The sequence below is a fragment of the Corylus avellana genome, chromosome 1 (assembly GCF_965113065.1).
Source record: "Corylus avellana chromosome 1, dhCorAvel1.hap1.2, whole genome shotgun sequence".
Taxonomy (NCBI): Eukaryota; Viridiplantae; Streptophyta; class Magnoliopsida; order Fagales; family Betulaceae; genus Corylus; species Corylus avellana.
In genome coordinates, this window is record NC_142490.1 from 35,997,451 (window position 1) to 36,010,257 (window position 12,807).

At 38.0% G+C, this 12,807-nt stretch overlaps 1 protein-coding gene and 1 long non-coding RNA gene across 2 annotated transcripts; both read left to right on the plus strand.

Annotated features, from left to right (window-relative positions):
- The first annotated feature begins 5,672 nt into the window (after positions 1-5,672).
- Positions 5,673-6,483, plus strand: LOC132169669 (uncharacterized). Its single transcript, XR_015909817.1, has 3 exons — positions 5,673-5,741; positions 5,912-5,986; positions 6,417-6,483. It is a non-coding gene; the product is annotated as an uncharacterized LOC132169669 (long non-coding RNA).
- Positions 6,484-10,443: 3,960 nt separating this feature from the next.
- On the plus strand, positions 10,444-12,015 carry LOC132170502 (hydroquinone glucosyltransferase). The gene has a single exon (XM_059581500.2). It carries the CDS (start codon positions 10,468-10,470, stop codon positions 11,893-11,895), a length of 1,428 nt encoding a protein of 475 aa, XP_059437483.2. The 5' UTR covers positions 10,444-10,467; the 3' UTR covers positions 11,896-12,015.
- The last annotated feature ends 792 nt before the right edge of the window (positions 12,016-12,807 follow it).

The following is a 12,807-nucleotide window of genomic DNA, read 5'->3' on the forward strand; positions in this document are numbered from 1 at the left end:
ACACTTTGACAAGAGATGAGAAGAAGAGTTTATGTGAGTGTTTGAAAGGTGTTAAATTTCCTGACGGGTATGAATCTAACATTGGTCGATGTGTGAACAAGCTTCCTGGTAAAATTTCGGGTATGAAAAGCCACGATTGTCATGTCTTCTTACAGCGCTTGCTTCCTGTTGCAATTCAAAATTTCTCTATGTCGGAAATACGAACAACATTGATCGAGTTCAGTACTTTCTTTACTCAGTTATATTCACGGACGTTGAAAGTTAATATCCTGATACAAATGAAAGTTGACATTATAATAATTTTATGCAAAATGGAAAAAACATTTCCGCCAGCTTTTTTTGATGTTATGATCCATATAACACTTCATTTGCATCGGAAGGTCGAGCTTGCCGATCTTGTACAAAACCGTTGGATGTATCCGTTCGAAAGAGAACTTGGAAGATATAAGAAGTGGACGCGTAACAAAGCGAGTCCAGGGGGGTCTATTGCCGAGTGTTACCTAGCTGAGGAGAGCTTGACCTTCTGTTCCAGGTATCTTCGGGGGATTGAGACAAGATGGAACCGTGAATGGAGAAATGTTGACGTTGATATTGTAGAAATGAGCCAGCGCTTGGATGTGTTCTCCCAACGAGTTCAGCCGTTAGGAGCAACTAAATTAGTAACACTGGATGCTAATGATTTTGATAAGGCACGATGGTATGTGCTTACCAACTGTAACGAAACGGCCTCATATTTAGAGTAAGTTTAGTAATGGTCTTTGTGTTTTACCTGTTACGACATGCTATAATTTTAGCATTGATGATCATTTACCAATACGTTTATTTCTCATGCAGTGAACATTATAATATGATCAAAAGAGAAGGCGGCCGTGACATTGAAAAAAAACTTAAGGCTAACTTTGAATGTTGGTTCCATAAACATTTATACAATAATAGGCGTACTGCAAACAATGGTTCAAAACAATTATATGATCTTGCATGCGGGCCTAATCGTCATGTTAGATTGTATAGAGGTTGCATCGTGAATGGGGTTAGGTACCACACGAAAGAATGTGCAGAAACTCGTACTACCCAAAATAATGGTATTTCTATTTCAGGTGAGGACAAAACCTCAATAACGGATTGTTATAGTGAGTTAAAAAATATTCTAGAGTTACGTTACCCTGGCCAAAATCTCGTGTACTTGTTTGAGTGCGATTGGTGGGATACTGGGAGTGCAACAGGAGTACGAATGGACCAAGGCTTCTCAATTGTGAATACTTCTTGTAAATGGTGTGAATCCGACCTGTTCATCTTAGCATGTCAAGCTTCGCAAGTGTTTTACTTGGATGATCCCAAATTGGGTGGTAATTGGAAAGTGGTGTAGAAGTGGATCAATAGAGACATCTATGATATTCCAACAGTACAAAAGGGAGATAATACAGAAGATGACCAAAGACTTAGTGATGACGTATTACCAGGAAAGTGAATGTGTTGGGGGTAATATGGTCTTTGTTGATGAAGCAAATGTTAAAGTCTCTACTCAATTACGTAGAGATGATGCGACAATAGCAATTGATGAATTATATATTCAACTTGATGCAAGCATGTTTGCCAAGGATAACTTACCGGACGAGGACCATGATACAAACTTTGATGAGTAAGAGGAGTTATCTAGCGACAACGATATAGACTCTAAACACGAAAAGGACTCTGAACACGAACAATCATCTTCAAGTAACAGTGATACAGATTCTGAATATGAATCTGATGATGAAATGTGTTGAACATAAGCTCACATTTGGTGTAAGTATAAAGTGTTTTAGCATATTTAATGGAGTTGATGCTCTCTCTCTCCCTCTCTCTCTCTCTCTCTATATATATATATATATATATATATATATATATATATATATATATTATGGTGTTTTTTTTTTTAACTAGCATGATTGTTGTACGTTTGTCAAAAATATTGAACATGCTATATGGTTATAATTTGACTAATATAATTTTTTGGTTTTTGAGTTGCTAGCAGATTGATCATAATAATGACAACAACATGACACAAATGTGTTCCAGCAGCACAAGGCCGAGGCCAAGGTCAAGGTCAAGGTCAGGGCCTTATTGACGAGCATGAGAGTCCAACTTCCAATTCTGGGTTTGGTGATACAGATACGCAAATGTCACCCTCGCCCCCCCTCCTCCTCGAGTCAATGGATGGGCATCCTTCGCACGAGTTTAATAATCCTATTCACTCAGTGGCAGGATTGGATTCACAGGGAGCCGCCCCTACTACATCTTGTAAGTTCATGAATTATATGTTTATGAAATGTTATTTTTGTATTATTTTGGTTTGTTATAGACATTTGACAATATAATTTTCCGAATATAACTTACTACGTTACCATGTTTTGCGTAACGGCTATCACGTCTGTCAGAAGTGTAAGGGGTAAGGCCAAGTGTAAGAAGTTGAGTGACCACGTACTTAAGAATGGTCCCTTAGTGCTAAACATCCCAAATAGACACCGGGCACCTGTAGGTGAGAATGCAGCATGGTTTGCAAGCAAGATTGGGGAGATTATTCGTAACATGTGCGAACTCCATCACGGTGAATGGAAAAAGGTCCCAGCTGAAGAAAAGAGAAAGTTGTTATTTCATGTTTAGGTATGAATATCAATGTAATCGTTATGAATATATTTCGTATGAAAAAATAATGTGACACATTTTTTACCATTGTTTTCTTATCTATTATGTATCAGTCAAACTTCGCACTGAATATGGGACGATACGAGCACATCAAAGCTATTGAACATAAATTGGGTCGTGCATATGCTAGGCTTCGTTCGAACTTGTATAGGGACCACTACAAGAAATATTTTGAAGGCATTCATAAAGACGATGATGAGGGGATTGCCAAGGCTAAGGCTATTGGGAGGGAAAAAGTGCCAGCAGGGTATGGTCCTGAACAGTGGAACCTAATATGTGACTCATTTAATAACGCTAAATGGAAGGTAAATATATATTATTATACTGATTAGAAAATTCAGATTGATATAATTTGCATGCACTTGAAGACATTTTATGAATACTTGTGTTTTTTTTTTTTTCTCCAAATTTCATAGAAAAACTCTGAACGAAATATAAAAAATAGAAGCAAATTGGAAACAAAGCACACAGCTGGGACTTGTTCATTTGTCAACGTCATTTACAAAAAGGTAAGTATCTCGTAGCATAATTTAATGAAAGTAACATTATTTAGTGTAAACTTTGATTATATGTATTATATGTAAGAACAAGAAACAAAAGTGAAGCCCAATCCTGTTGAATTATATGAGACTACCCATACAAGAAAAAATGATAAAGAGTTTGTGAACGCCAAATGCAAAAGTCTATATGTAAGTAAATGTTTACGCTCCGATCATTAAGTTGATTAGTGAAGAACATGAATAATAAACTTGCATAAAGTATATATTAAAATAAGGCCAACTATGACTTGTGCAGCCTCAAATGCGAGAATTAACAACAAGTGAGGCCTTAGAGGAAGGCAATGTGGAGGGAAAAAGTGTGGAGGACCGAATGGAAGAAATAGTCACACAAGTGTTAAGAGGCCGACGATTTGGGCACGTTAGAGGAATGGGATGCGGTCTTATTCCTACCCCTTTAAGTATTTCATCTCAAGCGTTCACCCACTTCGACAACCATGACGAGTGTAGGAAAAGACAAGAAGATACTCAAAGCGACTAGAATCGAACTTCATCTGACAAGGGACAATCTGCAAGCCAACGTTGAGAAAACGAACAAATTGAAAGCCACTGTTAAGTTCTTAATGTCACGTATTTGAGGGTTAGTGAAACTTTACCTAGGCATTAATTTTACAAAAACACACATACTAAGTAATCGTTAAAAAGCTTATTGATCATTATATGAAATTCTATTCTTCTTAGGTCTGGAGGGAGCTTGATTGGAGGTGAATCAAGTCAAGCCAACAATTGAGGGAGCTTTGGAATAACCATTTATTTAGGATGTACTTTTTGATACCATCTATCTGGGATATATTTTTTGATACTATGTATTTGGATAGTTGTTGGTACTTTCTATTTGCTACTGTGTATTTTAGTATTTGTCGATCGTGATCTGTTTGGTAATGTATATTTGTTGGTACTTATTATTTTGTTTATAGTATGTTAAGATATTCGCAAAATTTTTGGTTCAAGAACTTTTGAGTTAGTAAATCTCCCTTGACAAGTTTATCAAGGTTAAAGAACTTTGAGTAAACAATGCAAGGGAGTAATAATATCTTTCTAAATTTTCTTTTTAAGTGTATGCAGGATGACCAGAGTACAAGAAAGTTAAACCACCCAAGCAGGTTCTCACTTTAATATGTTTCAAGAAGAAACACATTTTTAGTATCTCATTCTCTATCATGTTGGGTTTCATTCTCATTGTCTTTGATATTATATATTGGTTCACTGTGGTGGATTACTCAAATTGCTTATGAGGATGAATTGGCAAGGAAGAGGATGCAGATAAGTACTTTATTTTGGGTTCTGGAATTTTGCTGGCCATGGATTGTAAAACATATATTTAATAGTTTTCTCCCTTGGTAGGTTTGGTTCATGGGGCAGTTCTCACATATTTTTGATGATTTTGATGAGGTTAGTCCTTTTGAGTTACGTTTCTTATGGGCATTTAGATTAGTTTGAAGATTGTTGTCTGATGTGGTGAAGTAGTGTTAATGCATAGTAGTCTTCTCCAAAAGGTGTTAAACTTTTAAACTTTGCCAGTATTTGTGGTTTTCGGCTTGTGTTTGCAATGATAGGTGTCATTTTGTAGTTTTAAGCCATTATTCATGATATGTTTGGCCTTTATATTATTATAGGATAAAGAGGTATAAGATCATATAAAATTAAAAAATCACCATTTTTTCCCTTTACATTCTCAACAAAATAATGGAGAATCTGAATTTTCGCTTTTTTCTTTTTTCTCTTTCCATTTTCTCTTGGTCTCTTTTTCGACACCATAGATACTACTGTTTTGTGCTTTTTCTTCTACTAGAAGTTGTGATTTGTTGTGTGGCAAAACGAACTATGTTATGTTATGTTTGTCCCCAAAGTCTGATTTCGTCAAACATGTAGTGTGCAAAATTGTAACGAAGATAATTGATTTCTTCTACTGGTTGATAGTTTGTCTGCCTCTGAGCAAGATCATATCTTTGTGTGTTTGTAGGTGGTTTTAATAGGTAGGTATGTGGTGATCCCGGTTGCTATACTCTTAAGAACCTGAATGTCTTGCATCTTTGATTTTGTGGTTATTATTCTTGCTGATTTTGTAGATCTTTATTTTCCTTTTTCGTTTTCACTCAGACCCTTTAAGAGAAGTATTCCGTTGATAATTTTAGCAATCTTGTAATTCTTGACTCATGACTAAACATCCATTCGCTATTCTTGCAGTCAAAATCGGAAGGCTTGGGTACTGGGTAACAAAGCAGTTTGATCCAGAGACGAAGCAGAGGTCTCTTCTTTTCTATGTGCGTGTTTAGTTATTCCTTTTTTATTTTCCCTATTGTGTTTTGATTGTATACATATTCTCTTTCTTGCTGATAAATTGGTAATGAAGAATTTTGTTTATGGATATAATGGCAGTAAGAGAAAGATGATAATAACAATATTTTCCTGGTAAACATTATTGTGTCTCAGATTGAATATCCTGACATTGAAGACCTTACAAAACCAAGACACAAGTTTATGTCTTCTTATGAGCAGGTGGGCCTCTTTGTTTCTTTGAACTAGATTCTTACCTGAAATTCTTCACATGCTTCTGTTGATTTATTTCTCTATATTGCAATGCACTTGACTAAGTAATGCTAAATTAATTGTTTTGTGAAGATGAAATGATGTTCTAACTTCTTTTTATCACTTCTCAATGGATGCAGAGGGTCCAACCCTTTGATAAAAGATACCAGTATCTTCTTTTTGCAGCTGATCCATATGAGATCATTGCTTTCAAGGTAAATCAATCATATAATTGTACATGCTTTTGATCAGCATCTTATTATTTAAGTTTAGATGTAGCTATCCACCCTCAAATATAGGGTCATTTGCATTCTGTGCGTAAATAAAATAATTTTGCTATAAACACTTAACTCTAGATTAACATGCAACGTCCACTACACCATCCAAATTAGGGTTAAAATTAATGTAATAGTGGGCAGATGAATAGTGGGCTGAACTAAGCTGTCAAAATTAATAAATTAGTACCTTTTAATATGTAATGTCCTCCATACATCATCCCCCAACTAATATGTTAGTTTTGACACTCATTTGGAGAAGGTAGATTGGATATAGAATGACCCCATAGTTTAGGGTAGATAGCTGAACTTAACCATTTCATTTAGTTTCAAGAAACTTGATTGATTATGCTTGTTATTTTCATTTCAGGTTCCTAGCATAGAGATTGACAAAACCCCTCCCAAGTTCTTCACACATTGGGATCCAGACTCTAAAATGTTTACGGTTAGTTTGTTTAATATTTGCTCAACTGCTTCCAATGTTTTTAGATGTGATTTGGCACAAAGATTGACAATTTGATTGAACAGTCTACCTGGTTTGAGTTGTTTATAAGTCACTGGACTAAAAACCTTGTGTAACCTAGACATGTCATTTGATTGCCAGTGGGTCAGCTCTTGGTCTTAATTCTCATTGTAGCTCTCTTTCTCTCTCAATTTATTTTGGCACCTATTGACACAACCAAGTAGACCAACTTACCTGCTGGCTGAATTGGGCTGGACAATCTTTTCTTTCTCTTTCATAGTCCACTTGCTAGTCTGGTTAAAATACACTGAATTTTCTTTTTTCAAGTTTTTTTGTTGGTCTGTTCCTGCTAATGGTAACTTATCTGACCCTTTTTTTTTTTTTTTTTTTTGTGTGTCTGTCAATGTGAAGTTACAATTATATTTTAAAATCAAGCCACCAGAGGCAAACAAACCTCAACCTGCCCCTGCAGCCAATGGCACAGCGGCCACTGGTGTCCCACCAAGGCCTTTGCCACCACCACCCCAAGGTCCATCCCCACCACTTCTTCCAACGCAAGGAGGGCCACTTAGTGCAATGCCTGCTTCAATGCCTGCTTCATTCCCACCGCCACCTCCTACAGCAAATGGCCCTAGGCCTATGCCTCCTAGTGGGACTCCACCTGTCCCTCCCCCACCTCCTGTTGGTAGCGGCACGATGGCAAATTTCACTCCTGGTACTAGGCCTCCAATGCCTCCCTCACATGGTTTTCAAGCCCAACAGATGCAAGGCCAGGGTGTTCGTCCACCGCCACCACCTCCTAGCATGGGGCAACATGTCCTCAGGCCACCCTCATCTCAGTAAGCAATTCTCTATGTAGTAGTTGCACCAGAACCGTGTTCAACTACTCTGCTTCGATATATAGCTACGTCCAAGCTGGTACTTTGAAATGTTTATTTTGCTATATGTCTTTAAAGCTTTGAGTTTCTTTGAGATTGCAGATATAATATGATTGCCCTCACATGTTTGCTAATTATTCTCTTTCTCCCTCTCTCTCTCTCTCTCTCTCCCTCTCTCATAGAGGAAGCGAACGTTTATTGTAACTGGCTTAGGACTCACTAGCTCATATAAGTACCAAGTTAGCACTTATGAGTAAGTGCTTCAATATTGCTAAGGGACACCAAAGTTATGCTAATGAATGGGTGGCTAGAGTTCTTTTTATTCTTGATTCTCTGGAGAAACTCTTTATGTCACTATAGGTCATGGAAGATAAATCTTACTATTTGAGACAACCAACCTTAACAATTTGTTAATCAATTCAAATAGTTCAATAAAAGAGGAGGCTTTCATGTGAACAAGCATATCAGAAGGAAAAAGAAAGAAAGAAAGAAAGAAAGAAAGCTTTAAATGGACTATATGTACATTGATGTTTTGAATTTTTTTAGCCATATTTATCTTTAGTTTCACTCAAAACAGAGTACAATATTTTTACTCTTGTCATGATTAATAGATAAATAACAGGATACGTTCAATAAATAACAGGATCCAGTTATAGGAGGCAGTCTGCTTTTGACATACACAACTGGCTATGCTGCTCCTCTCCTTTTGCTCATAATTAACATGTATTGGTGGGACTGTTACTGATATATGTTAGAAATATTGTGGTTATTTCCTGTTAGCCGATATCATGCTAAGTGTTCTCTGGTTCTGCGATCGAGCGCAAGTCGAGTGCGATCGATCGCAAAAGGTCAAAAACCTACTGGTTCCGCGATCAAGCGCATGCCCAATGTGCGTTCGAGCGCAAAAGGTCGAAAACCTACTGGTACTGCGATCGAGCGCAAGTCGAGTGCGATCGATCGCAAAAGGTCAAAAACTTACTGGTTCTGCGATCGAGCACATGCCCAATGTGCGTTCGAGCGCAAAAGGTCAAAAACCTACTGCTACTGCGATCGATCGCACATCGAGCGCAGAAACGCAGATAATTTTTTTTTAAATTTTTTTAGCACCATTAGTGTTCACAAAGTGGACGCTAATGGTTATCTAATCAGCGTCCACTCCACTTTGGACGCTGATGTTTAATTTGTTTTTAATTTTTTTGGACCATTAGCGTCCACAAAGTGGACGCTAATGGTTATCTATCAGAGTCCACTCCACTTTGGACGCTAATGTTTAATTTTTTATTTTTTAGTTTTTTACAATCATTAGGGTCCACTTTTGTGGACGCTAATGGTTAACTATCAGCGTCCACTCCAGTTTGGACGCTGATAGTTATTATTTTTTATTTTTTAGGACCATTAGCGTTCACTTTGTAAACGCTAATGGTTATCTATCAGCGTCCACTCCACTTTGGACGCTGATAGTTAATTTTTTTTTTTTTTTTTTTAATTTTTTAGGGCCATTAGCGTCGACAAAGTGGACGCTAATGGATAACTATCACCGTCCACTCTCGTTTGGACGCTGATAGTTAATTTTTTTTAAAAAAAATTTAGGTCCATTAGCGTCCACTTTGTGGACACTAATGGTTAACTATCAGCGTCCACCCAAAGTGGGAGCTAATGATTGACTTTGCGTCCAATGGTTGACTATCAGCGTCGACTATGCCTTCCGTTTACATTAGCTTTAGGGTCAATACATTGCGACTTTTAGGGTCGACAAAGTGGACGCTAAAAGTGATCATTAGGGTCAACTTTAAGTGAACGCTGATAATCACACATTTGATCATTAGGGCCAGACGATTAGCGTCCACACCTTTAGGGTCCAAAAGTCGACGCTGTTGTCAATAGCGTCGACTTTAGGACTTTTAGCATCCACTCGAAGTCGCCCCTAAAGACCTAAATTCTTGTAGTGCCTATAACACTTTGAATTTTTTTTAATTTTTTAATTTTTAATTTTTAACTTTCTAAACAAATACCCTAGATCAAATATTTTGGTAAGTTTTGGGAGGGAGCCGCTGCATGAAAAATGAAAAACTACAACTTTTTATGTGTGTTTTGAAGAGGGGGAAACTAAATGAAAAAAATGAAAAGTAGCTTACCCAAGTGAGAAGGGCATTATTATAAATTGAGAGAGAGAGAGACAGAGTGGAGACCACGTTGATTTACATAAAGCAATCATTTTTATATGCATGTTTTGGCAAAGAGGCAATTAAATAAAGGAAAATTAATTAATCTAACTAAGAGAGACGTTATTCTGTATCCAATGTCTTTTTATTTATTTTTATATTTGTTTTATGAGGCAGGGTGGATACTTCCTCGTCCTCACCCTCCCCAGTTATATTGGTTGTATGGTATTTAGAAAGAGTCGAGTGTATTTTTCAAGTATATCTTTTGCTGCCTTCTGGAAATTAGTTTGGACCTTTTGATTGATCAGTGGCCTTTGTTTTGTCTTTTTTAGTAATACCCACACGTGTCAACTAGATAGGCACCAAAGTCGCCGGCCTTGCTCTATAATAATTAATAAGCCACCATCAGGCACATGGGTCTGCCCAGAGACGGGGGGGGGGGGGGGGGGGGGGACCGGGGTGGGCCATGGTCCCCCCAAAATAAGGAAAAAAAATATTATAAATAAAAAAAAAATTAAAAAAAAGTAAAGTTAAAGTTTTAATTTTAGTTATTTAGTCTCTTAAAAAAAAAATTGGCCTTATTTTTAATTTTGTTGGCTCATACCCACTAAGTTTTTTTATTTTTGGCCCTTACTTTCAAATGTTCACTTTTTTTGGCCTTTACGGTAGTCTTTAATTCATTAAAAACAACCAAAATAATTTTTTTGATAAAAAAAATTATAAAGAACTGAAAAAAAAAAAATTTGGTTGGCCCTCCCACAAAATTTCCTGGCTCTGTCCCTCGGTCTCTCTCTCGTAAGTCGTAAGCACATATGTCATTCACTCCTCACTCTTCTCTCTATATATTTACTTCTTTCCCTGGCGCTGTCGCTATATAACATATCCTCCTAAAAAACCTTTGTTTTCCCTCTCAAAACCATGGCCACCAAGCAACACACCCAACAGAAAACAGTAGCCCACATAGCCATTGTGCCCACTCCAGGGATTGGCCATCTCATCCCACTCGTTGAGCTCGCAAAGCGACTCGTCGTCCACCTCAATTTCCTGGTCACCATATTCATCCCCACAGATGGTTCACCCGTGAAACCTCAAAAAGCCATCCTTGAAGCCCTACCCAACTCCATATCCTCCATATTTCTTCCTCCCGTGAGCCTTGACGACCTCCCCGAGGACGTTTTGGCCGAGACCCGGATCACACTCACCTTGACTCGGTCCCTCCCTGCCCTACGAGACTCTTTCAAGGTCTTAGCCGAGTCAACTCGGCTGGTGGCCTTGGTGGTTGATTTATTTGGTACGGACGTCTTCGATGTGGCTAAAGAATTCGGTGTTTCTTCCTACCTTTTTTTCGCTTCACCCGCGATGGTTTTGTCGTTGATCTTTTACATGCCAGAGCTGGATCAAACATACGCTTGTGAGTACAGAGACTTGCCTGAACCGGTCAAATTACCCGGTTGTGTGCCGATCCATGGGTCCGATCTGGCCGACCCGTTTCAAGATAGAAAGAATGAGGTCTATAAAGCGCTTCTACAATCAGCTAAACGATACTCTCTTGCTGCTGGAATTATGGTTAATAGCTTTCTGGAGTTAGAACTGGGTTGTTTTAAAGCTTTGATGGAAGAAAAAGAGGGCAGGCCACCTGTTTACCCAGTTGGACCGCTTGTTCAGTTCGGTTCAGACCACGGGGTTGAAGGTTCCGAGTGTTTGAGGTGGTTGGATAAGCAGCCAAATAATTCAGTGTTATTCGTTTCATTTGGTAGCGGTGGGACGCTTTCACATGAGCAGCTACATGAATTGGCCTTAGGACTTGAAATGAGCGGGCAGAGATTTCTTTGGGTTGTTAGGAGCCCAAATGAGAAAGCTGCGAATGCCGCTTACTTCAGCGGACAAAGCGCAAATGATCCTTTTGCTTTTCTACCGGACGGGTTCTTGGAGAGGACAAAAGGGTTGGGTCTAGTGGTGCCCTCTTGGGCTCCTCAGGTGCAGATCCTAAAGCATGCCTCGACCGGGGGGTTCCTGAGCCACTGTGGGTGGAATTCAACCTTGGAGAGCATTGTGCACGGCGTGCCGTTGATTGCATGGCCACTCTACGCGGAGCAAAGGATGAACTCTGTACTGCTAGCTGATGATTTGAAGGTTGCTTTGAGGGTCAAAGTCAATGACAAAGGCCTGGTGGGGCACAAAGATATTGCAAACTACGCAAGAGAGGTAATTGAGGGAGAAGAAGGAAAATTACTAAAGAGCAAAATGAAAGAAATAAAGAATGCGGCTGAAAGGGCTTTGAGCGAAGATGGGTCGTCAACAAAATCACTAGCCGAGATGGGTCGGATATGGAAGAGGGGCCTGTGAATAAGAATAATAACAATAGTAACTGGGGACTTATATTCCATGTAGTACTCAATTGTGTTTCTTGGTGAGTTCTTGAATTCCTGTTGTTTTGATTGTAATTTCTAAATTAAACTCTCAGCACTTATTGTGTTTGCCACAACGATTGGCACTTATTGTGTTTGCCGCAACTTATCCTGTAACGATTGGCATGGATGCTGTTGCATGTGATACTTCTTAGCAAGAAGAAGAACCCCATACACTGTGTTAAAACTTTCACCCGTTTTGAAATACTCCCCATGAACTTTAAAATCTCTCAATTTAGTCCTCTAAACTTTCAATTGCTCTCAATTTGGACCATTCCGTTAATTTTAACCGTTAAAAATTCAAAAAAATACCAAAATATTCCTGATTTTTGTTTTTTGTTTTTTTTTTTTAAATAAAAAAAACGTTTTAAAAGTTGGAATTTTATACAAAAGTTAGGGGTATAAACGTCATGTGACGTTTAAAATCTGACGGAGGGGTCCAAATTGAAAGTAATTGAAAGTTCAGGGGGGGTATTTCAAAACGGGTGGAAGTTTGGGGGTCCTTAGTGAAGTTTTCCCTAAAATAAACTAAAGAATACTAGAGAATATAGGGATAAACTGAATATTGTATTTCTGTGTAATTTGAACTGCATACAATGAGGCCTATTTATAGTTGAATAAGGCCAGATAAATAGGAAATACAATCACGGAATTAATGTACAATATTACAGAATAATATCAATATATATACAGGAAAAATATATCAAATCAGCAATAATGGTGATTATCAGAATATATTCTGAATATATTCTAACATCTCCCCTAAAACTCAAGGTGGTAATGTAGATGTCAACATGAGTTTGGAAACAAGATCACGAAACCGTCCAAGTGGATGTGCTTTGGTAAACAC

Bases quoted from the DNA above. Each gene is read 5' to 3' on its own strand.
- LOC132170502 (XM_059581500.2), top strand. From the start codon at position 10,468: ATGGCCACCAAGCAACACACCCAACAGAAAACAGTAGCCCACATAGCC.